The sequence below is a fragment of the Notolepis coatsorum genome, assembly GCF_963971535.1.
Source record: "Notolepis coatsorum genome assembly, chromosome: 20".
NCBI classification, from domain to species: domain Eukaryota; kingdom Metazoa; phylum Chordata; class Actinopteri; order Aulopiformes; family Paralepididae; genus Notolepis; species Notolepis coatsorum.
The window spans coordinates 63,124,426-63,149,744 of NC_140184.1; the positions used below are offsets into that span (position 1 = coordinate 63,124,426).

Here is a 25,319-nt window from a genome sequence, read left to right on the forward strand (position 1 = left end):
CATACTAATACACATTGGCCGTATTAGGGGGTGGGAAACTGATGGGTGGGGATCGGGCGTTGTGGACAGCGACTCCTACAGGTCGGTTGGTGCGCCTGCGCAGTAGAATCAGGAAGTGTCGGGGGCAGCGTGAGGCTCCCACGCGTTACTCCTCGCCACTGAGAGATCGAGCTGCGCAGGTGAAAAGATGCGACTGCTGTTACCTCAAGTACCGGAGGGGACTTGTGCTATGTATGACTTAGTCCACATTGCAGCCGGCTTGTGGGAGGCAAGAAACAGCGTTCGTGACAGGGGAGGGTTGAATTGGATGATACGAAATTGGGATGGGCGAAAATATAGAAAAATGGGAGAAAAAGTGGATCCAAAAAATCAGACTGGAATATTGAAAGGGGATGATCGGGGCGCCCCAGTGGCGAACCACATAGCGCGCTCAGCCGCGACACGGCCGACCCGGGTTCGACTCCCGAACCAGTCGTTATTTGCCGAATGTCTTCCCCCCACTCTGTATCCCATTCCTCATCTGTCTCTCCCTACTGGACTGCCCAGTAGAAATAAAGCGATAAAACGCCAAAAAAGAATCTTAAAAAAAAAAAAGAGGGATGATCGAAATAGAGCTCCTCACATCCAGCTAAGCTAGTGTAGGATACCGGTCTAGCATAGCAAGCTGACACTTTAACTACCATTTAACTGAATAGCTTTGTGCCCCAAATCTTGAGTGTGTAGGACTAGTGATTGACTCAAAACTGTCAACTTACAAAAGCAAAAGGGTGGGATGAGAATTTGCTCTAATGAAACAATTGACCCATCTCAAGACTTGCCCTCTTTCCCTGATCCTCCAATCGCAACTGTTGCTTCCCTTGGACAAACAAACAGTTGTGATTGGAAGATGAAGAAAAGAGGGCGGGGCTTGATGAGTCAATTGCAAAAAAAAAATAAAAAAAAAACAGGTGGCTGATCAGAACACTGCATGTGCATCCTCACCATTGTCTCCCCAGTCGACGTTCCAGGAGTTTGCACACAGCCAGTATGGCACGCCATCCTCCACTCCCCAGCCCAGGATCTTAATGGCATGGCCTCCCAACGCGGAGCCAGTAGTATGCTGGTAAACACCTAAACACACCACGTTTTCATCAACTTCAGTCAATTGACAAAGTAAAATGTCTTTACAATTAAAATATTGAAAACATTTCTGGTATGAAATAAGGTCTGTAGTCTCTCATCACATGATTCCCCAGGTCCATGTGGTCTCTTGATTCCCCAGGTCTATGTGGTCTCTTATCATACGATTCCCCGGGTCTGTGTGGCCTCTAATCATACGATTCTCCAGGTCTATGTAGTCTCTTATCATACGATCCCCAGGTCTATGTGGTCTCTTATCATTTGATTCCCCAGGTCTATGTGGTCTCTTATCATTTGATTCCCCAGGTCTATAAAATGTAAAAAAAATACTTTAGTGGGCAAAGTGACAACCTGCCATACAGAGGGAAACCGGTAGAAGGAAAAGTCAGCCACCTCACTTACTGTAGGACAACTTCAATAATTTATAAATGGCAGGAAAAGTCAGCCACCTCACTTACTGTAGGACAACTTCAATAATTTATAAATGGAAGCGTAATTTCCATTTGGGAACTTATCGATTTCAGATGCAAATGTATCCATTTGTGATGTATTGTTGAACATTGTTATGCTGTTTTCTGAGGTGCGTGTATGACGTGCGTTCTCACCGGACTTGTAGAGAGGAAAGTCTTCATAGACGGTGAAAGCTCCTTCTACAGGGCCGTTGTTAAAGATCTCACTCTGAATCTGTGTCTCCTCAGACTGCACGCTGTATGAACTCTTACCTGCAGAACAAACAGGTCAGTGATTAGGCTTTGTGTGTGTGTGTGTGTGTGTGTGTGTGTGTGTGTGTGTGTGCGCGTGTGTGTGCAGATAGTTGTGTTTGATGAGTCATCAATGGAAAGGAATAGGTTGCAAATACAAAGAAGGCATGTCTTTCAGATCTCCTTCAAATACGGTGCATGTGTGTGAGAGTGTGTGTCACTGTCCTCCTCACCAAAATGTTTGTCCTTTTTGTAGCTGGGTGAGTATCCAGCCTCACACTTGTTGGTGCACTTGGGGGTGTTTCCACCCTCCCCCGAGCACGGGGGTCTTGTCCCGTTCACATGGTGCTCGCAGGGAGCGATGGTGTACGGTCTGCAACCTGAAGGAAGATGAAATATTAAAATATTGTGTGTAAGTAGGAGCAGATCATTAACATATAAGCCTGAGAATGAAGGAGTAGTCACTGACACAGTGATGGGCCACCGCAGCCAAAGATTTGCGACCACTGCTAAAACAAATGTAAGAAACTCAATGTAATAATAATAATAATAATGGCTTGGATTTATATAGCGCTCTTCATGACACCCAGAGCGCTTCACAGAGTCCATTATTCGTTCATACCGGTGGTGGTAAGCTACAATTGCAGCCAGAGCTGCCCTGAGGCAGACTCACGGAAGCGTGGCGAATAATCATCGCCTACGGCCCCTCCGACCACCACCAACATTCATTCACATGCATACACATTCATACGAGGCAAGTAGGTTAAGTGTCTTGCCCAAGGACACAACGGTGATGGGATGGACATGGGCTAGAGCGGGATTCGAACCACCAACCCTTCGATCATTGGACGACCCGCTCTACCCCTGAGCCAAAGCCGCCCCACAATGTAGACAGACAATAGGATAACAGAAAAAAAGTACAAAACATACACAAATATATATATATATATACACACACACTTACATACATAGAAATTTAGCACTACAACCGTCAGTAAAACAATAAAAACAGACGGGAATGTGGTCTGACATTGAAACCCAAGCCAATAGTCTCTCACGGTTACAAAATAATTGCAAGGGGGAAACACTGACATGTATACCATCAGACTTGGGATTAACTGCCACTGTGCAGTTATCGCATCTCTGTATCAACAGTCTGTATGAGTCATTGACTAGTCCTCCATTATACTGGAGGTCCACGTAGGAAACTATGACGTCACATCAGGTGGCACAGAGCCAACCTAGCAGCTGTGGGTGAACCGTGCATGCAGACTCTTTCGTTACATGAATGGGGACATTTTTTTTTTATTTGATTCAAGTTTATTTCAAATATGCAACATAACAAACAAACATCAAGTACAGATATAGCCTTAAGCCGTTCAATAATAAATGTATATAAAAAATAAGAAATGAAAAATAACTAAGAACAAAAAAAGAAAAAAGTCAAACTACATTTTCTTTTTTTTGTCATTTACATATTCCAACGTATATATGGATGAAAAATCGAAAATGAAAAATCCCAAATTAATGAGTGTTTAATACATTTCTTAACATGCTGTGAAACAAATAACTTAGTATGAAGTATCAATTGCCTTTATTCCAGAATCACTCCCGTCACATTTGTATTGTATGCCTATGACACTTAGTAATCAAACATTTTTAAATAACATGAAGTAACAAAGAACAAAAGAAGTGAAAGATCTTTGGATTTAAATAAATTCCTCCTTACAAACGAGAGGCCACACACACACAATACATACCGATGTGAGAGTCGTAGAGCCCTCCAGAGACCAGGCCCTCCTGGGTCCAGAAGTCCCAGGCAGAGGAGGGGTAGCCGCCGTTACACCTGAAAACACACATGTCCAGGTGTAACTCGTCTGCACATAACATTCCTGCACACATCCAACTCCCACATACAGTATACCACTGAACACGCCTCCCACATCTGTCATACCAATTCAATTAACTCAGTCCAGGAATTATTATCATTTATTTTATATAGTGTCATTTATATTTATATTTATAATAGCTTAGTGGCGTTTACTCCATGTTGGGAAAATAAATGTTTCAGACAATATGATTAAACCACAATGAGCTCCCTGGTTTCTGTAAGCGTCATTCTCAAGAAGAAATTAATCTATAAATCAATATATATATAAGCTAATATATATATTCGCTAGTATCATTACTGACCGATGTGGAAAAAGTGCATTAGTCAGATTTTTTACCATATTGCATCATCCTAATGGCATTTCCATTATCAGTTTCTATTCCGCACAGTCAGCTGATGCTCAGCTCCTTCCCCCACAAGGCCTCCTCCAGTGGTTTCATACACATGCCTGTCACCCACCCCCTGCCACAGCAGTTACCCACCCCATGCCACAGCTGTGGCAGCAGGTCAGCAGGTCCTCCGAGGAGATCTCCACGCTGACTTTGGCGTTGCTATGGATACACACACGGTCAGAGATGGCCTCCACTGCACCAAACGCCTGTGGAAGAACATGCAAGAAGTCAGCGCACGCACATACACACCGCAACTTGATTGATGGGGTTGCTCTATTCCGATATACTGTGGGCAGTGTGAGGCATTACAATTGTGTCTTTGTAGTGATCTCCTAATCTTTTATTTCCCAAACCAAGGAAGCTTATTTCTGTAGAGCACCAGGAAACGTTGAACAGCGGTTATCAACTTAATTTTATTTTGGCAAGAATGATGGGACATCCTATTCTAGCCATTTCGGTTGCAGCAGGTGAAATAAGTATCAATGGATCTGTTGTCACATCAGTAGGGAAATAAAAATGTAGCGCAGGAATCAGATTGGCTCCCGATGATCGTCCAAAGTTCAAACCTCTCATAACATCGGTCGAGGTTCACAGGGCGCTTGGTTCTATGGAAAATGTATGGATTTATGGTGACAAGTTGATCAAGCTGCTCAATGTATTGGCAAGACATCTCAGATTCAATTTTTTTGCTTTCTTAGACAAAGTATCAAGCCTTGGCTGCACACACCAGAGGTCTGTAATGGTTGCAAGCCAGCTGTTGTGGTATTGGACAACTTTGTCAACAAACCTGCTATTAGTGGCTTACTAGGCCAACAAAAAGAAATTAGTAGCTGGGCTGTGTGGAGGAGAAAGTGTTGTTCGTATCCTTAAATGCCCTTGACCCACATTGAACTTGTAACTTTATCTTTGTACTATTGCTCAATTTGTAGCTTCAAATAATGCATTTAGTGTACGTTTTTAAAGTGCGTGTGTGTATGTGTATGTGTATGTGTATGTGTGTGTGTGTGTGTGTGTGTGTGTGTGTGTGTGTGTGTGTGTGTGTGTGTGTGTGTGTGTGTGTGTGTGTGTGTGTCCTGACCCAGCAGGATCCACAGGAGCCCTGGTCTCTAATCTCCTTCAGAGTGGGACAGTCTGGCCACTGTTCTCTGGAGTCAAAGTTCTCTGGCAGCTTCAGGCCTCCAGCATACTGCACCCTGCAACAGGGAGGTAAACACACATGTAAGCACAAACACACAGTATGGATTATAGGGTGGAAGCATTTTTTGGGTTAAACATACAGGAAGATAGCAAATGACACTTTGCATCGTATCAATTTGTACATACAAATCAAATGCCTGTAGAATGTAGTGCAGTAAAAGGTAAACGACCTGCTCTGCTCCTGTATACAGAATATGGTCAGAGCGATACGGAAACAAGTAAATAACACAAAATTAAGGAGCTTTTCCAATAACTACACAATACAGTATGTGTACATTTTAAGGGACACAAACGTAAAAGTCATCACATTTAATATTTGGTTACAAATCCTTTGCAATCGATGATTGCCTGATGTCGTGTCGGTGACCCTTAAGTAGTCAAAGCAGCGACCAATGTCCCTAAATACATTTGAATGGGACTTGAGTTTTTTACAGCTGACTCAAACACAGTATGGGATCTGGAGTTGAGGTCCGAGTGTCACGTGCCAATTTTACTAAAGATGTCAATAGAGAAATCAGACAGGAAAGAGTCACTGACATTAAAGTTTAACCCATCTGTACTTTCACTTAAAGTATCTGCCCGTCAGATTGTTCTTTATACCATCTATCTGCTCCTGAGACTGGTCTACATGCCATCTGCCCCGCTGACTGTCCTTATACCATCCATCTGCCCCAGAGTCTGGTCTTGCTTTGCATCATTGTCCTGGCCTAAGTATTCTTTTACTTTTGTCAAATATGCGGTCAATGTGTAAAATGTTTTGAGTGAGTTGTGTTGCCATCGGTCAATGTGTAAAATGTTTTGAGTGAGTTGTGTTGCCATCTTGTCTTTATGGGTGTATGCGCAGTGGAGAAAATTCCTAACAATCTTTGATTGATGTGGCAATAAAGTCTTGAATCTGGGAAGAGTGATACAGTATTAAACTGAAACTGTAATTTTCAACTGACATTCTTAACACTTTGATTGCCCATCCCCATAGTGGAACATTTTAAATACTTAGGCATAGAGATGTGCTGGCTAGACCCTGTAGATGCTGTATCTTGGCGCTCCTTAGAAGCGGTGGCGGTCTCACCGCTAAGATTGCAGGATGTGGTGTACTCCACTGTGCCTATTTCGAAATGCCGACTGAGGTATGGACCGATCATAACTCACGTGATCCAAACATGGCGTAATGTACAGAGGTCGTGTGGGGTTAAATGCCCATGGCACCTGGACTCTCCAATTTTTAATAACCAGCAACTACTTGTTGGGCACAAACCGGTTAATATTCCTCAATGGCAAAGGAGGGGAGTTCATACTCTGGAGGATATTTATGATAAGAACGGCCTCCGTGCGTTTCAGGACTTAAGAGAATTTTATGATCTTCCCGGCGAGTCCTTCTTTCTTTACCTTCAACTAAGGTCAGCGCTGAGGGCACATGGCGTGCCGTGGGCTCAAGCTTTGCACCCACACCCCTTCCTCAGGCTCATAGTGGACAGGACGACCTCCAGAGGGTTTGTCTCAGACTTTTATACGCTCTTAATTCAATCCACGTATAAAAATGTATCATTGGATACAATCTGGCGTGTGGATATCCCGGAGTTGGACCCCGAGTTTGACTGGGATGATGTTTGGGCAAATGTGGCATTGTCTTCCCGCAACCCCAATCACCAGCAAATTAATTTTAATTATATTCATAGGACCTATCTTACACCTAGGAAGCTATTTGCTATGGGACTGATAACCGACTCTCGGTGCACTTTGTGCTCTCAAAAGGCCACTGGCACTTATATGCATATGTATTGGGATTGCCCACCAGTGGCCCGTTTCTGGAGGTCAATAACGGACAAACTTTCAGATTTGTGTGGCTTAACTATCCCATTCACAGCTGTTACGCTACTCCTGAACGATATAACAACACTACCCGCGTCCGTACAACTGAAAAGGGTTGTCCTAGCGGGCGTCACAGCAGCGAAGAAGCTAATAGCAATGAGATGGAAGGAGCCTGAGAAGCTCACAGTGATTAACTGGTCCCTAACACTGTTGGATGTGATTTATCTTGAGATATCCACGGCGCGGGTGATTGGGGTGGGGCAGGCTGGGATTGACCTGTGGTTCGCAGCAGCTGAGAAGGTCAGGACCGCCGTGTGCGGCTGAGCGGGGTGGGGGTGCTTGTTCGGGGGAGTCCGGCGGTCTCGTGGGAGGGGGAAATGTCTTGTCGGTCTTGTCTTTTGTGATGTCTTGAATTTAACTGGGGATTTTATTGGGGGGCAGCTATTTAGCTATTTCTTCACTATTTGGTCATTTATTAGATAGTACCCCTTGAATTTAAAATTTAAAAAGGTTGAACTCTGTTTTCTTTTCTTTTTGTCTTTATAATTTATAAATAGTTATTTCTGTATTATTATTGTTTTTGTTATTTTCCTGTGAAGTTCTGTGTATTGTGATTGTGATTGATGTGTTGTCTTGTTTCATGTAAATAATAATAAAAAAAATGTGATAAAAAAAAACACTTTGATTGCCCGACCCGAGTTTTCTCGGGTTTACCCCCCGCGGGTTGAATGCCCATCACGAGAATATTCGTTTTTTCTCGTTTTTTTTTATTAGCGATCTGAATTCATATTTCATCAACCGAAATTCAGCCACCCCAGGCGCTCAGATGTGAAAAAAGCGCCCCCTATCGTCTCCCAGATGGTAATTCACCCTTTTGGATTGAACTCAATGAAAATGAATGAGAAAAAAAAACGGCGTCGATCAGCTTCACTCTGGAGCCTCAGAGCAGCGGGGATTATGTATTTTTACAGTATACGCGGTGGATTAATAAAAGGATCGACTTGGAATAATCCATTTGGATACCATCTGATCTCAGGTAAGGAATCTATGTTACCAGTCTTAGGAAAATCAGACCCGTTCTCACGGAGATATAAGCTTTTATGTGATTATGTGATATGGCTGTTTGACTGTGCGTGCGGTCAGGAACTAGGAGAATCGATTTTCAGCTCGCGGCACGAGCGTGCATGTGTACACATATACTATAGATAATCTAGCATTTATTTGAAAACTATTCATAAATAGGCCGAAAAATTACAACGTTCTAGAGTATTCCAGTAAAGGGCGATTATCATGGATGTCTTCTTTTCAAAATGCTAGAAAACGGAAATGAACCGATAAAAAAACAATCTGCTACGACAATGTTGACTGGAAAATGAGTCTTTGATAAGCGACGGGCAGATTAGACACATAGCCATAATTTAAAACAGAGATTAGGCGATATTAACGTTAACATTGAAGTGGTGCTGGGCATTCAAGGGGGTAAAAAGGAATTAAGCTTGGGCTCTGAAAGTGTTAACTGGTTCTGCGCCAAAAACTAGTATACTCGTTATTGCTGTCCAACCGTGGAGCGCCAACAACGAGTAAACTCGTTTTTATGATCGATTTCTTTTATTCGATATATCGATTCATAATTCATGGCTGCAGCCTCTGCAGACCCTTCTGACCCTGTCTGAGCTGGCAAACGGTCAACACCGCCCTCTACTGCCTTGCGGAGCTATTGCACTTCATTGGAAACGGTCTGGTGTGTTTTCTGAGCCGATCTGAGCCGTGGGGCGGGGTTTAAATACTCAGGCGAGGCAGGCCTTTACAACGATGGCATGGAACACTAACCCCGCCCGCCCGTTCATGTGTAACGCTCGGTAATGTCGGGGAAAGGATCGCTGTGGATAACTGGAATGGCGATCAGCTAATTGGATTCTTTTTTTTGCATTACATCAGACAAGGTAAGAACACTATATATAAAATCTTGCGTTGATCTGATATTTCTTTCTCCCGCGATCAAAGCTATCTGTGTGGACCGTGTTGTGCTTTCTACCGTTGGCTGCGGTGTGGGGGGGGGCCCGCTACGATGGCCATTTCATGTATGCACGAGGAAACATAATAATGATAATCTAGCGTTGATTTCAGGAAGATTCGATAATCAGGCGAAAAATGACAACGTGATAAGTGTATTCCACTAAAACGCTATTATCGCGTCTTTTCCTGGGATTACTAAGAATCACCAAAACTATACTCATATTCAAAACGGTATAAAACGGAAATGTACGGATGAAAAAACAATCCGTTTTGTGCATGTTGACTGGAAGCAACTCACTGACAATCGACGGGTGTATTAGACCCATAGCTATAATATAAGATATATTTTAAGCACTCGCAAATTTGTCATTCTAAAACTATATCCATTGAATAAAGACCTGGCACTGAAGGGGGATCAGCACCCCCTGCTGCTGGCGGTCAATGTGTTAAGATATTTCAAAAATTATTTCATTGTTGATCATTTAGACAACAACAAGCATCACAATATATAAGATAACAATAATCAAGATACACAATACCAAAGAGCCCATGAGCGGTATTGATGATAAATGGCCCCAGCTGACTTACGTACACACACACACACACCATCTAAGCACATGATCTGAAACTCACATGATGGGTAGTTTCGGTCCTTTGAGCAGTGTTCCACACAGTTTCTTTACATAACTGTAATCCACATTATGGAAGTTGTGGCCAGCCTGCAGGGGTGGGGTAGAGTGGAGACAGGTTTAGGAAAGCAAAACTACTGGAATAGGCAAATATGCAAAACACTGCCTGGGTCAATGGTGAATTTACATAATTAGAAAGTCTGAATTAAAAATTCTACAGAAGCATAAAAGGATTCAATATATATATTTTTTTTAAACTTTATTTTTTAGCGTTTATCGCTTTCTGAAGCATGACCATACAGAAACAGGTTGAAAATTGTATGTAGAGCAGGGGAAGACATTCTGAGAAATGACGGCGGGTCCGGGAATCGAACTCGTGTCCCCCAGATCCGACGAGCACGGTTTTCCCCGACGCAGAAATAGCGCCGAGATATGCGGTGAGCTACGGGAGCTCCCCCAAAAGGATTCAATATTGAATGTACTCAAGTATTGTCGACAGCGAACGTACGGTTATATCTTTTTTCTTTTTATCCACTTTTTCTCCCATTTTTCTATTTTTCTCCCATCCCAATTTCGTATCGTCCAATTCAACCCTCCCCTGTCTCGAACGCTGTTTCTTGCCTCCCACAAGCCGGCTGCTATGTGGACGAAGCCATACATAGCACGAGTCCCCTCCGATACTCGAGGTAGCAGGCGTCGCATCTTTTCACCTGCGCGGCGCAATCTTTCAGCGTCAGGGGTATGCGCTTTGGAGGGGCGCCGCCCCCATCGCTTCTTGATTCTACTGCGCAGGCGCACCAACCGACCTGTAGGAGTCGCTGTCCACAACATCCGATCCCCACCTTAGTTTTCCCTCCCCCTAATACTGCCAATTGTATTAGTACGGACGACCAGCCAAACTGAAAACAATGTGGAGAGCTGGGCTCGAACCCAGCGTCTCCAGCATTGGTGGTGAGTGCCTTGCCCACAGCACCACCTAGCCGCCCCTCGTACGGTTATATCTATAACCATAGTTATACGAGTATAGCGGACTCTCTGCGTCCTTCTGGAACACATCCTTACGTCAGTATAAACACTGAATAAATCTCCACATGCACCTTTATACACCTATTCGCCTGGCCACACCCCCATCCGCTCCTCTACATAAGCAGGGGTGTGGCCATACTAACAGCTCCTTCCCAAGTCTTTCACCACCAGGGCGAAGACCACGGGGTCCTCAGTGAGTCCGACGCAGAGCTTCCGCTATACTCTTATAACTATAATGGTTATAGATCGTATAGCTACCGCTCTGCGTCCTTCTGGAACACAGGAGCTGAGCAGAGCGGAAGCTCGACAAATGTACCCGCTGAGGCCCCCCACAACCATCAGAACGGGGGAGGACCCGAGCCCGGCCCGGACCCCTAGTGGAGGACGGGAGGGAATCGGATCAGACTGTGCAGAGGGGTTTAGCAACTCAAACGCACAGGGTGAGCAGACCGTGGGACTTACTTTCCCACAGAAGAACCCACGACTACACAAACGCGCAACCCACATGCCACTAGGGAACGAACGGGAAGAAATAAAACCCCTGTTACAACCCCTAACATCACGGGGTCAAGGGCAAAAGCCCAACCCCGTGGCAAGGCCGTAGCAGCGGAGCGTGAAGGAGGACCCAGCCCCAGGAAGGGACTGGACCCCCTGGAAAAGGGGGCCTGGTGAGGCCAATGACGCCGCAGCATCGAGACCCCACCAGGTGACACCACCCCCCACATCGCCAGCGTATTCGGACAGGGCCCATCCAAGAGCAGGCCCTTCCCCCCATACAGCACGCCGCCCCGAAGCACTCAAGAGGCTACACCCACAGCAGGACCAGGCAGCGCACCGGGGAGACAACCCTCAAAGAGGTTGATCCCTCAATCCAGGCAACAAGCCACTCGACCTGAGCCTGGAGCACTGCGGACTAGACAGGCGCGAAAGGGGTCTGCTGAAAACAGCACCCCGGCGGAAGGGGCGTATGCTGGTATGCTGTGCACCATGTCGCAGCCTCCACAAAAAAATACCCAACCCTCTAGAGGGGCCGAGGCACAGAAGGCTGATATGATTGGCAGATGTCATGAAAGGTGCAGGGGCACACTCACAGGCAGACGGGGCCAAGTCCGGCCTCAACCGAGAGTTGACTCCGCTACCAACACACCAGGAAACCAACCACCACCTTGGTTCTAACATGAGGCGGTTGTTCCTATAACCCCCCAAGAAAAAACTCAAACTCCAAAACACAACTGCGGGTATACACTGGTTATACAGCAGTACAAGTGTTTCAGTTTTCAAGAAGGGGTTAACCTAGGCCAACAGGTTGACGAAAACAAATTTGGATCTGGGCCCGGCGGACCGGGACGTACACAGGGATGCCAGAGGGGTTCTACAAGAACCACCTCGACAGCCCTCTCCCAGCCCCGCCAAGCAGGAGAAGAGAGGGGCGAAAAAAGAATGGAGAAGGACCAGGCTCCTTAGCCAAGCAACAGTGAGGGATAACACGCAGTACCATAACCATGAACACCTCCATAACATCAAACCCTGCAGCGCCCGGGCCGACCCGGCATTTTCCCCCCGAAAAAGCACAAGTCCCTCAGGGTACCAGAACAGCAGATCTGCGCCCCGGCGGACAACGGGTTAACTGACCTGGTCCGGCGCGACCAGAACCAGTCCCGTGTCCTAATCACGCCGCCATCCCCAGTCCCAGGAGGGGGGTAGGTACGCGTGTCGATCCAAAACATCACAGAGGGCGCCACCCAGACGGTCAGAACACAAAGCACCGCGCCGGGCGGCCCACCCCAAGGGCGTGAGACCCCTCTACCAATGCTTCGATCTATTCCGTTATCATCACCCCAGAGATGAACGAGAATTCGTCGAGACAAGCCTAGTACACTGGCGCTCGGAAGAGACAAACTCCATACCAGTTGCCCCATAAAAAAACGCTGTTTCAATGATGAGCAACCAAGGCGCGCAAGCCCATGCGTGGTTCCTATCAGAAGCACCCAGGGCCAGCACTATGTACACGTCGAGACCCAAAACATATCAATGGTAATTCTAACAAGAACCCAGATATCGTTCCTCCAAGCCGCCTGGGAGAACGACAAGCCGCTTTTTTTACAGAACAAAATACGGACATGGGTCCCATATGACGCGGAAAACAACACCCCGTCAACCTGCTCCATAATAGAGGGGACGGGGAACCCCCAGAGAGACTTCCCACGTGAGCAACAAATTGAAAAGTTTATGTAACATTGAGCCACGTGACCAAAAGCTCAAGACACATATATACAGAGCGCAGCAGAACTCTTGAGTTCCTATGCACCGCAACACCAACTTGACAACAACAGAGGTCCACATATGGAGCCTGTAAAGAACTCACGGAAGTCGCCAACCAATAGAAACACGCCCAGTGACGTACTATATGGCGGGGGAATCCCATGACTCAACCGACCAAAAGGCGAGGAATCAGGGAACTCCCCCCCCCTCTCCCTACCCCGTGCCGTGCTGACCAATCAGTGCGGCAGGGAACCTGAAGGACAGAAGGCCCAACCCCCTGACCAATCAGAAAAGAGGGAAGGAGGGTTTTATCAGTTCACCCCCTCATGACCCCATACCCCGGATACGACAGAAAACAAGCCATCAGCAGCGATACCTATGTAGCCAGCATGCTAAAATGGAGAAGCGTATATCCTACCAGGACAAGCTAACCCAACGCACGCTAGGCACAGACAACAACTCGTCTGCGAACAGGGTTTATAAACAAGGCCAAAGGCTTATGTGTGAACACGACACCTGTGTTTCATGTTTTAAGAAAAAAACACAGAAGGTTGAGAGAGGGTCTATAAGACCTTGGTACAAGCTATACACACGAGCACTTCTGTAGGCTAACACTCCAAAGTTGTGGACTCAATGCCATCGTTTCCAATGTAACAGAACACACACAACCCCCTCAGACAACGGTAAAAATGTACCACTATAAGAAGAAACATATTTCTTCAGGATGAGGAAAGAAAAAGTATTTTGACCGAGTGCTAGCCACAGGCCTTGCTAAGCACATATAGATGTAGCGACCAGAATGACTAAAAGTCCTTCTCTCCTAAACAACCCCACAACTAGGCGAGGGTTCACACATCGTATCCATATATCCAACATATACAGTGAATAAACACACAGTTTGTAACAAAAAATAGTCCCTCACCAGGAGGGACCCTTTATTTAATGTGTAACAAAATCATATGGTTGGGGCGGGGAAGGGAACAGGGGGAAACAGGGGGAAAAATCACTAGCGGCGCGTGCAGCCCGGTGCTTGCCCCCACGGGGAGTGGGCCCGGAGGGACGGTTCTGGGGTGCCTGGACACGACAATCCCTACTGTCACCTCCGGGCGTGGGTCGGCTGGCTGCAGCGGACGAGGCACCCTCTCCGCTCCTGGCCTTCATGGGCAAGGGCCCAGCAGCGGCGGCGGTGGTGGCGGTGGCAACGGTCGCGGACCTCCGACGACGTGGCCTCCGTTGAACATCACCGGCGGCATCGAGTGGGAGGAAATGGGGCTGCAGCACAGCGCGCTCCTCCTCCATGTCTCTGCATGCAGCCGTCATCTGCTGCATAGCAGACCCGAAGAGCCCAGCCTCGGAGAGGGGGGCCATGAGCAGGGGAAGCCTCTTCTGCTCCGGCACCCTCGCTTGCTCCAGCCAAAGGTTGCGCTGGGTCAGAGTGGCCAGGGCTCGTCCCTTCCCGGCCAGGTGCAGGATGGCTCCAGCCGCCTGGGCGTGTAGGAACTGATGGTGATCGTCCAACACCCACCCGCCTGCCATCATCCCCGACATGAAGCGCGCCAGCTGCGCGATGTTGGACGTCGCAGCCAGGCTCTGTGTCGCGGCAATGAATGACTGGTCACTCCAGTTGGCCAACTGCCTAGCCGATTTCCCATGGGGAACCGGCTTCCGCAACGGCTCCCACACCACCTCGGGACAAAGAATAGACGCCATTGGGCTATCAAGCCGAGGCACCCCTTCCTTTAATCCCTGGACCAAACCCGCCACCCGCGTGACTGGCACGTAGGCGGGGGTAAGGCCAGTGATGCAGGAGATTACCTGTCCCTGACGCACGTAGGCCTCCATTGAGGGGAAAAATGGGCAGACAACGCCCGTCTCCCTCACAGGACGACGTTGCCAGAGATGACCTATCAAGTCATCAGGGACAGGTGCAGGCAGTGGCTGCGGCAACGCCACGCCATTAGCGGCTGCGGCGGCCGCCATGAGCTCCGGGAACATGGCACGCAATTCCGCATGCGCACCTCCTTCCACGCAGCCCGCGTCCCTCACGTACGGGAGGCTGCCATGTGTGGCGCCACCATCCAATGTGGTTGATAGCTGGGCATCCCGTCTCTGAGTCTGAGGTTCTAACCCAACACCAGATGACGAGGAACCCCAAGGAGACATATCACCCCCTGCCACACCCTGAGGGGGAGAGTGATACGTCTCCAACGGGGTGTCAAACAAGAGCGCTCCCTCCATAAAATCCTCCGTTTCCATCGGACAAGGAGACCAAGCAGGAGCACCCTCGTCTGGCTCCAGCAACTCCCCAAAGCCAGGCCGTTCGCCCCTGCAGCTCACCATCTTACGACAGGAGCGAGCAGAGGCGAAGAGCTTGCGTCTCAGATCCCCCGCCACCAGAGGAGCCGTCGGCCGATAGCCTATCGGCCGACCGTCCACTGGCGGGGGAACCAGAGCTGGAACTAGGCCATCTCACGGGAGACGGCCTTGGCTCAACAGCCCCTCGGAGAGGCAAACTCCCCACCGGACGCCGCTCGGGTGCGTCTGACTGCCACGACCGTGGAGTCAGAGCAGCCCCACGACGCACGGCGGAGGCGGCAATGGAAAATCGCTGGTGAAGGGTGATGTTGTGAACGCTCTAACCCTCCGATGAAGACATTATAGCTTAGCCTTTTCTCTTAAACTTGTGAGAGAGAGAAAAATAAAGAAATAATGTCTATGCAGCTCCAATCTTCACACTAAACTCGAGTGGTGTATACAGACACTCGCCGTGGTGAAAGTAAGGATAGTTCACATTGCAGGTTATCGTGATCACACTAACATATTGTTTCTGGAGTCAAAGACATTGAAGTTAAATGATCTTGTGGAATTTAAAACGGCACAATTAACACTTTGGCTGCCAGGAAACGTGTTTACACGTCATTGCCGGCCATGCTCAAGTTGCCGGAGGACGCTTTACAGCGTCCTTATATCAATATTTCAAAAATCTGCGATCGGATTCATATGTCCCCTCCGCTGGCCTGAGATCCACCAGGAGGACCCACTGAGCTCTCTGGCGGTTCAGGAGCGCCATCTGGTGGCCGATCGGCGCAATCGCTTAACAGGAAGCGGCATAGAGGTTGTGCTGGACGTCCGTATTACTTCCGGGCACTCGCTATAGGTCCCGGCATTCTAGCTCGTCAAAATACACAGTGATCGATTGCCAATAACTCGATAAACAACATGATTTGGACGTATATACCATTATACAAGCTGGAGATGGACCGGGTAAATCTACATCCCATAATGATACAATTTCTACTCTACGATGATCGCCCAACGGCGCGCGGAGACTGGGGTGAGTTTTAGCGTGTAACGTTACCGTCTTCGATACTAACTGCTATTATCAACATTTGACCCACATTAGATGATTGGTATAACGCTGCCCACGGAATTATAAACGCCCCCTAGCCCATCCGGTCAACATCAGATGACGTGTAGTAACTTCTAGAAGTACGTCTAGTTGGAATTTTTTATATCGCGCTGATTGCCATAAAACTGTATTGCATCATCAATATAATGCATTTGGGGCTATAGATCACGTTCTGGAGAAAGCTGCAGAAAGAGATGAAAACATACTTATACATTAGACCATACTTTACTATGAATATGTGAATGAAAAAGTTTAACGTTGCTACACAATGAACAATACATATAGGACTTTGAATGGGCCCTAATAATGGCAATGTAGCAATAGAATTTAAAAAGTTCTAGCCCTGCAAAGAAGGGGAATTTCTCTATAGACAAATAGAGCCGGCAACCTACGGTATATCATGAATTTAGCCTTAGGCAATCAAAGTGTTAATGTATAAAGCAAAAAGTCATGCACTTCCAAGAAACATTCAAGAATTGTTCTTTGATAGGGAGGGGGGGTTATAATCTGAGGGGAGAACACAATTTAAAGGTGCTAAACGTACGCACTACCATGAGAAAACACTGCATCTCAATATGTGGAGTGAAACTGTGGAACAGTCTAAATGTGGTGCTAAAGCAATGTCCAAACATGAGACAATTCAAAAACTGATGTATAAGGAAATTATGTTCACAAGGTACAGGGATGAGGAAGGGACTTGATATTCACGGGTGTTTACATTTTTATTTTGTTTTCTATTTTATTTTATACATATAGTTTTTGTTTTTTGTTTTGCATATATATATATATTTTTTTTCTTTTCTTTTTTATGTTTAAAATAGTACACTCATTTGAGTAGTGGAAAAGGGGTAGGATTAAATAAGTGTATACTTATTCCTACTCCTTTTCGAACATGCAGATTGAGTTGTTTTTCTTTTTTTGTTATTGTTTGTTGTATTCATTGCATGTTCGAAATAAAGACTTCAAATCAAATAAAAAAAATCAAGGAAGGAGCCGTTAGTATGGCCACACCCCTGCTTATGTAGAGGAGCGGATGGGGGTGTGGCCAGGCGAATAGGTGTATAAAGGTGCATGTGGAGATTTATTCAGTGTTTATACTAACGTAAGGATGTGTTCCAGAAGGACGCAGAGCGGTAGCTATACGATCTATAACATTGCAACAGGAAAGGTACTTGAGGTTATGGGTCTTGGAACGAGTTTTATTCATATGATTAAAGTCCTGTACGCCTCGCCGTCTGCGATGATACTGACAGGCAAAAACTGTTCCACACTCTTTCCAGTCTCCAGATCTTCTAGACAGGGTTGCCCTCTGAGCCCAGGACTGTTCGCGCTTTCCCTCGAACCATTGGCCCAATTTATTAGGCAATCGGAGGACATCGTCCCCATAATGGTCAATAATACTCCACACAAAATTGCTCTCTATGCGGATGACCTGCTGATTTTTATGGACGACCCCTCCCGGTCGGCCACGAAATTATTGGGAATAATCGACGACTTTGGTAAAATGTCAGGCTTTAAGATTAACTGGAACAAATCAGCCTGCCTACCTCTTAATGAGCTGGCCAAGGCGGTACGACTACCAGCTGATATCCCCATAGTAGAACATTTTAAATACTTGGGCATAGAGATATTCCCCACGCTGAATCAAACTACTAAGTACAACTTCACGGGTACTTATGATAAAATACGCCAGGATCTAGACAGGTGGTCGTCCCTTCCTAACTCCTTACAAGCCCGGGCTTCCATAATCAAAATGAACGTCCTGCCTAGGATAAATTTTGTTAGCTCAATGCTCCCCCTGCCCCCTCCAATAGACCACTGGAGCAAGGTACAATCGATGGTATCTAAGTTTATCTGGAATAACAAACGCCAGAGAATCAAAAGGGCTACTACTCAACGTAGAAAACAAGATGGGGGCCTCGCGATCCCTGATTTTAAGCTTTATTTCTGGTCCTTTTCACTGAGACCTCTGATGTGCTGGCTAGACCCTGTTGAGGCTGTATCTTGGCGCTCCTTAGAATCGGCGGCGGTTTCACCGCTAAGATTGCAGGATGTAGTGTACTCCACTGTCCCTATTTCGAAATGCTGACTGAGGTATGGACCGATCATAACTCACGTGATCCAAACGTGGCGTAATGTACAGAAGTCGTGTGGGGTTAAATGCCCATGGCACCTGGACTCTCCAATTTTTAATAACCAGCAATTACTTGTTGGGCACAAGCCGGTTAATATTCCTCAATGGCAGAGGAGGGGAGTTCATACTTATATTTATGATAAGAACGGCCTCCGTGCGTTTCAGGACTTAAGAGAATTTTATGATCTTCCCGGCGAGTCTCTTTCTTTACCTTCAACTAAGGTCAGCGCTGAGGGCGCATGGCGTGCCGTGGGCTCAAGCTTTGCAACCACACCCCTTCCTCAGGCTCATAGTGGACAGGACGACCTCCAGAGGGTTTGTCTCAGACTTTTATACGCGCTTAATTCAATCCACGTATAAAAATGTATCATTGGATACAATCTGGCGTGTGGATATCCCGGAGTTGGACCCCGAGTTTGACTGGGATGATGTTTGGGCAAATGTGGCATGGTCTTCCCGCAACCCCAATCACCAGCAAATTAATTTTAATTATATTCATAGGACCTATCTTACACCTAGGAAGCTATTTGCTATGGGACTGATAACCGACTCTCTGTGCACTTTGTGCTCTCAAAAGGCCACTGGCACTTATATGCATATGTATTGGGATTGCCCACCAGTGGCCCGCTTCTGGAGGTCAATAACGGACAAACTTTCAGATTTGTGTGGCTTAACTATCCCATTCACAGCTGTTACGCTACTCCTGAACGATATAACGACACTACCCGCGTCCGTACAACTGAAAAGGGTTGTCCTAGCGGGCGTCACAGCAGCGAAGAAGCTAATAGCAATGAGATGGAAGGAGCCTGAGAAGCTCACAGTGATTAACTGGTCCCTAACACTGTTGGATGTGATTTATCTTGAGATATCCACGGCACGGGTGATTGGGGTGGGGCAGGCTGGGATTGACCTATGGTTCGCAGCAGCTGAGAAGGTCAGGACCGCCGTGTGCGGCTGAGCGGGGTGGGGGTGCTTGTTCGGGGGAGTCCAGCGGTCTCGTGGGAGGGGGAGGAGGAGATGTCTTGTCTTTTGTGATGTCTTGAATTTAACTAGGGATTTTATGGGGGGGCAGCTATTTAGCTATTTCTTCACTATTTGGACACTTTTAAACGGTTCCTGTGAGTCTATGGAACACCTCTGTAGGTTTTGTTTTTCAAGAAGGCTCATTGTTTTGTTTTCTGATCGTGTGATCAAAAGCGGCGTTTTCTTCCTCAGGACCTTAGGCCGTTTTGAGGCTGGGCTCCAACCACTGTGTGACCCGGTGGCATCTGTCACATAGGGTGATTGTTGTGAGGTGGGTTGGGAGAGTGGCCTTTTGAAAATTAGAGATATAGTTTTATTAATATAGGGCCACACGGCCGGTAAACGTTGCTTAATACTGGGAAAGGCCAATTATTTATTAGATAGTACCCCTTGAAATTTAATAGGTTGAATTCTGTTTTCCCTTCTTTTTGTCTTTATAATTTGTTATTTCTGTATTATTATTGTTTCTGTTATTTTCTGAGTATTGTGATTGTGGTTATTGTGTTGTCTTGTTTCATGTGAATAATAATAAAAAATTTGATCAAAAAAAAAACATTGCAACAGGAAATAAACTTGGGTGCATTTAGAATGTTTGTTGTCAAGTTGAAACCAATAAGAGATTTTTGCATTTCAATTCATGCATAAAACCTTACGATTTTAGGTGGGACTCTACCGACGTTGGGAGAATAATAATAATAAATGATTATCACCATCATAATCATCAGCCTACCAGCTCCTTTCAACATTTGAAAACTGAAGATAACCCTGAAATACAACAGTTATGAACAATGCTGGATTTCCTTACATTTATAGGATTCCGTCAGTTTGCGCATACAATTTAACACATTGAATTTCAAAGTGTGGATTTAGACACCCAACATAGATATCAAAATCTGCTCTTATACAAATGATATGCTTGAAAGGGTAGTGGGATGCAATTGAGGAGACTATACTTGTAACACACACACACAGGTCTCACCTTCCAGGTAGTGTTGAATTTGTTGATGTAGTTAACCATTTCAGCGGACAATGGCTGGAGGCGGGGTCTAGCCAGGCTGACCGACAGGCTGGCAGCCAATAACAAACAAGCTGCACGCCACATTCTGCCTGTAGGGAAGAATGAATAACATAAGACATTTTCAGAACAATTCCGTTGCTAGGGGAATAGCTTGGTCCCCCCAGTGTATTTCCTGTCAGCTATTGTATTGGCAAGCAATGCACACCTGTGGAGACAAAGTGCATACAACACAAACCAGGCAGTAACATAATGGAAAGCACTAGAATACTGCATTTTCTTTTTATTATTTGTCCTCAGTTCTTATCGACTGCACGTATCTTTTTATCTTATTGGGCACTGTTGAGTTGCCATGTTACTAGTGTCAGGTACATAAATATTTGGACATCAACACAATTTAGCCAACATTTTTGGCTCTGTACACAACCACAATGTATTTGAAATGAAACAATGAAAGGCAGCTGGGTGGCGCAGCGGTCTAAGCGCTCGTCACAAACGCGAGAGACACCGGTATCGAATCCGGCTGTCAGCGTTGCCTCCGGCTTGGGCCAGCCGTCATACTGACTCAATTGGCAGTCAGCGGGAGAGAAGTCGATGGGTGGTAATCTGGTCGTTGTAAACAGCGACTCCTACAGGTCGGTCAGGGTGCCTGCACAGCAAGGACAGGAGATGGCGAGGGTAGTGTGAGCCTCCCACACGTTACACCTCGCCAATGAGTTCACACTGGCAGGTGAAAAGATGTAGCTGGCTGACTCCGCATGTATCGGAGGGGACATGCGATAGATTCTTCAACCCTCCCTACAACCGACAAGTGGGGGGCACATGCGAGCAACGATCAAGACAGGGGAGGGGGGAATTGGCATGACTAAATTGGGATGGGAGAAAAACACCGAAAAAGGAGAAGTGGATAAAAAAAAAGAAACAATGAAACAAAATGTGCTTCAACTCATTCAGCGCCTATCTCTCGTCCAACATGTAAAAAAAAATAGTACATGGGGGAGCTCCCGTAGCTCACCGCATATCTCGGCGCTATTTCTGCGTCGGGGAAAACCGTGCTCGTCACGGATCTGGGGGACACGAGTTCGATTCCCGGACCCGCCGTCATTTCTCAGAATGTCTTCCCCTGCTCTACATCCCATTTCAACCTGTTTCTGTCGGTCATGCTTGACCAGAAAAGCGATAAACGCTAAAAAATAAAGAAAAGTTTAAAAAAAAATAAAAAATAGTACATTTGTTCATGTATACGTTCGCGTGTTATCCCGTGGTGAATATTGTATAGTTTCAGAGTGATCCGGGCTCATTCCTGGAAGCTGAGTTATGGAGCGCTATGTGCATTTTGCAAAAGTCGTTCGCATTGCTCGCCTGGACACGATACTATTTCCAAATCAAAAGGTATATAATAAAGGTATTATGTTTCATCATGAAGGCATCAAAGGGGGGGGGGTCGTTTTGTAATGCTCTGATCATCAGCAACGGCATACGTTTGAGTATGTTACATATGATCGTTGCCATCGATGTGAAATCGTTGTAGGATCAAAGTAGGATTGATGTCATATAGTCCTTACCTTTGTTAGGAGTAGGGCTGTCTTAAATACTTCGAAGCTTCGTTCGATGGCACAAGCTTCGAACATTAAAAAAAAAAATCGAAGTTAAAAAAATAAATAAAAATGTGTGTGTGTGTGTGTGCACTGGGCCATTGGGTGGGGCCGGGGGACAAATACACTGGAGGAAAGTAACCCAGCTCAGCACTGCCCAAATTATATCATCACTATTGCCTGTTTGAAGGATATCATCCTCAAACACATATACACCATACACCATGAATAAACAAAATAGGAAATAAAATGTAGAAATGCATGCAATACATAAATAAATATGAATCTCCATATATGAAATAGAACATTTAGATAAGGTGCTACTGAGATGTTTGTGAGTTCTTTGTTTTTTTGTGGAAGTAGCCCTTCTTAAAAATGCATGAACATTCACTGATAATTGGTCTGTAGTGGAGTCTACAAGGTCTACATTGCCGGACCATGTAGAATCCGGACCTTGTAGACTGACATAATTCTGTGCATAGTTTAGTCTACACAGGCCATATTTCAAATAATCAAAATCTTACTTCATTCATCTTAAATATTCTTGATTTGGGGGATTGGTAGTTCCCATGAAATCTGAAGTTGTTCAAACGACAACAGCGATCCACCTTGAATTAAATCACACAGCCGTGTTGGCTGCGTCACAGTCACGAAAGGGGCTACTTAATTCATTAATCCAATCCACTTTATAGAGCACATTTAAAAACAACAAAGTTTACCAAAGTGCTGTACAAGTAGGGGTGGGAATCACCAGTTTCATCATGATACGATACGATATCGATTCTTTGGACAACGATACGATATTTGCCGATATCACAAAGTCTCTCACGATACAATACGATTAGATTAGATTCAGGTGCCTGCAATCGATATGAGATGATATCATATGCCCATTCAACACAATCAGTAACATTTAGATCAACTAAAAAAAGGTAACGAAAATATCATTTGACATTTGTATTTTTGAGCTCTTCCAGACATTTAAAGGAAAATCAATCTATTGTTTTTAATACAAATAGACCTCCTGTTCAACCTAAAACCCCTCCCTACCTCCCTCTCCCCAACCGTTCCTACAACAATTTGTTGATGTTGCATGATCATGTATAGGCCTACATTTATTATGTATTATATTGTTTATGTTTAAATAACATTTAAACATCAAACTCCTCTGACCTCATCTGGTCTTTCCAAAGACGCGCGCACACACACACACACACAGAAAGGGAGAATGCTATGCTGTAACGTCTACACACACGGAGCTACTGCTGTTGTTCTTGGGCGGATATGAGACTCGCCACAGGATTTTCAAAATAAGAGTATCGATATGAATCGATCTTATTACATTGCATCGATCCGATTCGATTGTTGATAATTACATCGATGTATCGATCTGGATCGATGTATCGTCCCACCCCTATGTACAAGTCCCACAACATAAGATAAAAATTTAAAAAAAATTTAAAAAAGAATTAAAAAAGAAATGTATTCGAAGTAAAATCGAAGCTCGGCCCCGAAGCTTCGATTGCCAAAAGAAAATTCGAAGGTCAGCCCTAGTTAGGAGGTATTCCAAAATGAATATTCCAATTGTCTGATCGCGATTTCCAGTATTGATGTCCATCGGGCCCCTAACATGAAATGGGACAAACTATGCCTCAAGTGTGCTGGGCGCGTTTCAAGTGGCTCAAATGAAGCCTTTCACTTGCCCGGGTACCATTTTTCCGCCCGGACCATATAAAATGTAACAGTGTGAAATAAGGTTTCAAAGGGTAGCAGGATTCGGCCGGCATTGCATTCTCGAGGTCTCAGAATGAGTCCCAATGATATACCGAGGTCCGTGAGACTATAGAATATTTAAATCGAATAAAAGAAAAAAAGATGAAAACGATCGAAAACCCGACTTTTCTCGGGTTTCGGCGCTCAACCGTTGGCGAGCTAACCCGACTTTACGTGATTGGCGCTGAAAGTGTTAAGTGCAGACTTTCAGCTTTCCCTTTTTTAAGGGACCAAAAGTAATTGGACAATTGGCTGCTCAGCTGTTCCATGGCCAGGTGTGTTTTAGGTCTAGAGTTAATTTCAAGTGTGGTATTTGCATTTGCTGTCAACTCTCAATATGGAGGCCCAAAGAGCCATCATCAGTGAAGCAAGCCATCATTAGGCTGAACAATCAATACAAACCCATCAGAGAGATAGCAAAAACATTAGGTGTGGCCAGATCAACTGTTGGTACATTCTTACATTCTACATTCAAATAAATAACACTGGTGAGCTGAGCAACACAAAATACCTGGAAGACCACAGAAAACAAATGTGGATGACAGAATAATAATTTCCCTGGTGAAGAAAAACCCAGTTGGCCAGATCAAGATCTCTCCTGCCTCTGGAGATGTCTCAAAGTCAACAATCAAGACTTCAGACCAGAGTGAATAGAGGGTTCACACAAGATGTGAATCTATGGGTTCCAGACTTCAGGCTGTCATTGCAAAAAAATTAAAAGTGACAATTTGATGTATCATTGTTACACACACGAGATGGGCGACCCACTAGAACACACACACGGAGTCGCCGATGAAATGCCTCTCTGCACTTGTCCCATCCAGTCGTCCTTCCCCCAAGGGCAGCCGGGAGCAGTTAGTGATCTGTTCTGCATGTTTTCCATTGGGTTCATCTTATTGGGAGGGGAAACCCTTGAGAACACAGGGAGAACATGCAAACTCACAGAAAGGCCCGGGAGATAGCCCACCTGGGTACCTGGCAACACGGCAACTTGTTCCCCAAGCAGGAATCGAACCCAGGACCTTCTAGCTGTGAGGAGACTGTTAACCACTACACCACGTGCCGCCCTACACTGTTCACCTGATTTGGATGTAAATACTAGGGGTGGGGGAAAAAAATCGATACATAGTAGTATCGCGATACTTTGCATGGAGATACTGTATCGATACAGGGACGCCAAGTATCGATATTTAATTATTCATAAAAAACAAAAACAATTATTTTTTTTGTATAAGGAAGTTGCATTGTTCATTTCAATACCTGTAATAGTACAGTAGTCCACACACACACACATGTGCATTCAGTTAAGTTGGAATATGACTAATACA

At 45.6% G+C, this 25,319-nt stretch overlaps 1 protein-coding gene across 1 annotated transcript in view; it reads right to left on the bottom strand.

Moving 5' to 3' along the window:
- LOC311247012 (cathepsin B-like) overlaps positions 1-25,319 on the bottom strand; it is a 50,791-nt gene that overhangs the window by 7,130 nt on the left and 18,342 nt on the right. The window contains exons 2-9 of the mRNA XM_084337291.1: positions 20,588-20,715; positions 9,759-9,844; positions 5,182-5,296; positions 4,194-4,309; positions 3,581-3,666; positions 2,054-2,200; positions 1,725-1,841; positions 982-1,110 (exon numbers count right to left, since the gene is read on the bottom strand). Of these exons, the coding sequence (XP_084193417.1) occupies positions 982-1,110; positions 1,725-1,841; positions 2,054-2,200; positions 3,581-3,666; positions 4,194-4,309; positions 5,182-5,296; positions 9,759-9,844; positions 20,588-20,710 (919 nt within the window). The 5' untranslated portion in view covers positions 20,711-20,715. The remainder of the gene's footprint in view (positions 1-981; positions 1,111-1,724; positions 1,842-2,053; positions 2,201-3,580; positions 3,667-4,193; positions 4,310-5,181; positions 5,297-9,758; positions 9,845-20,587; positions 20,716-25,319) is intronic.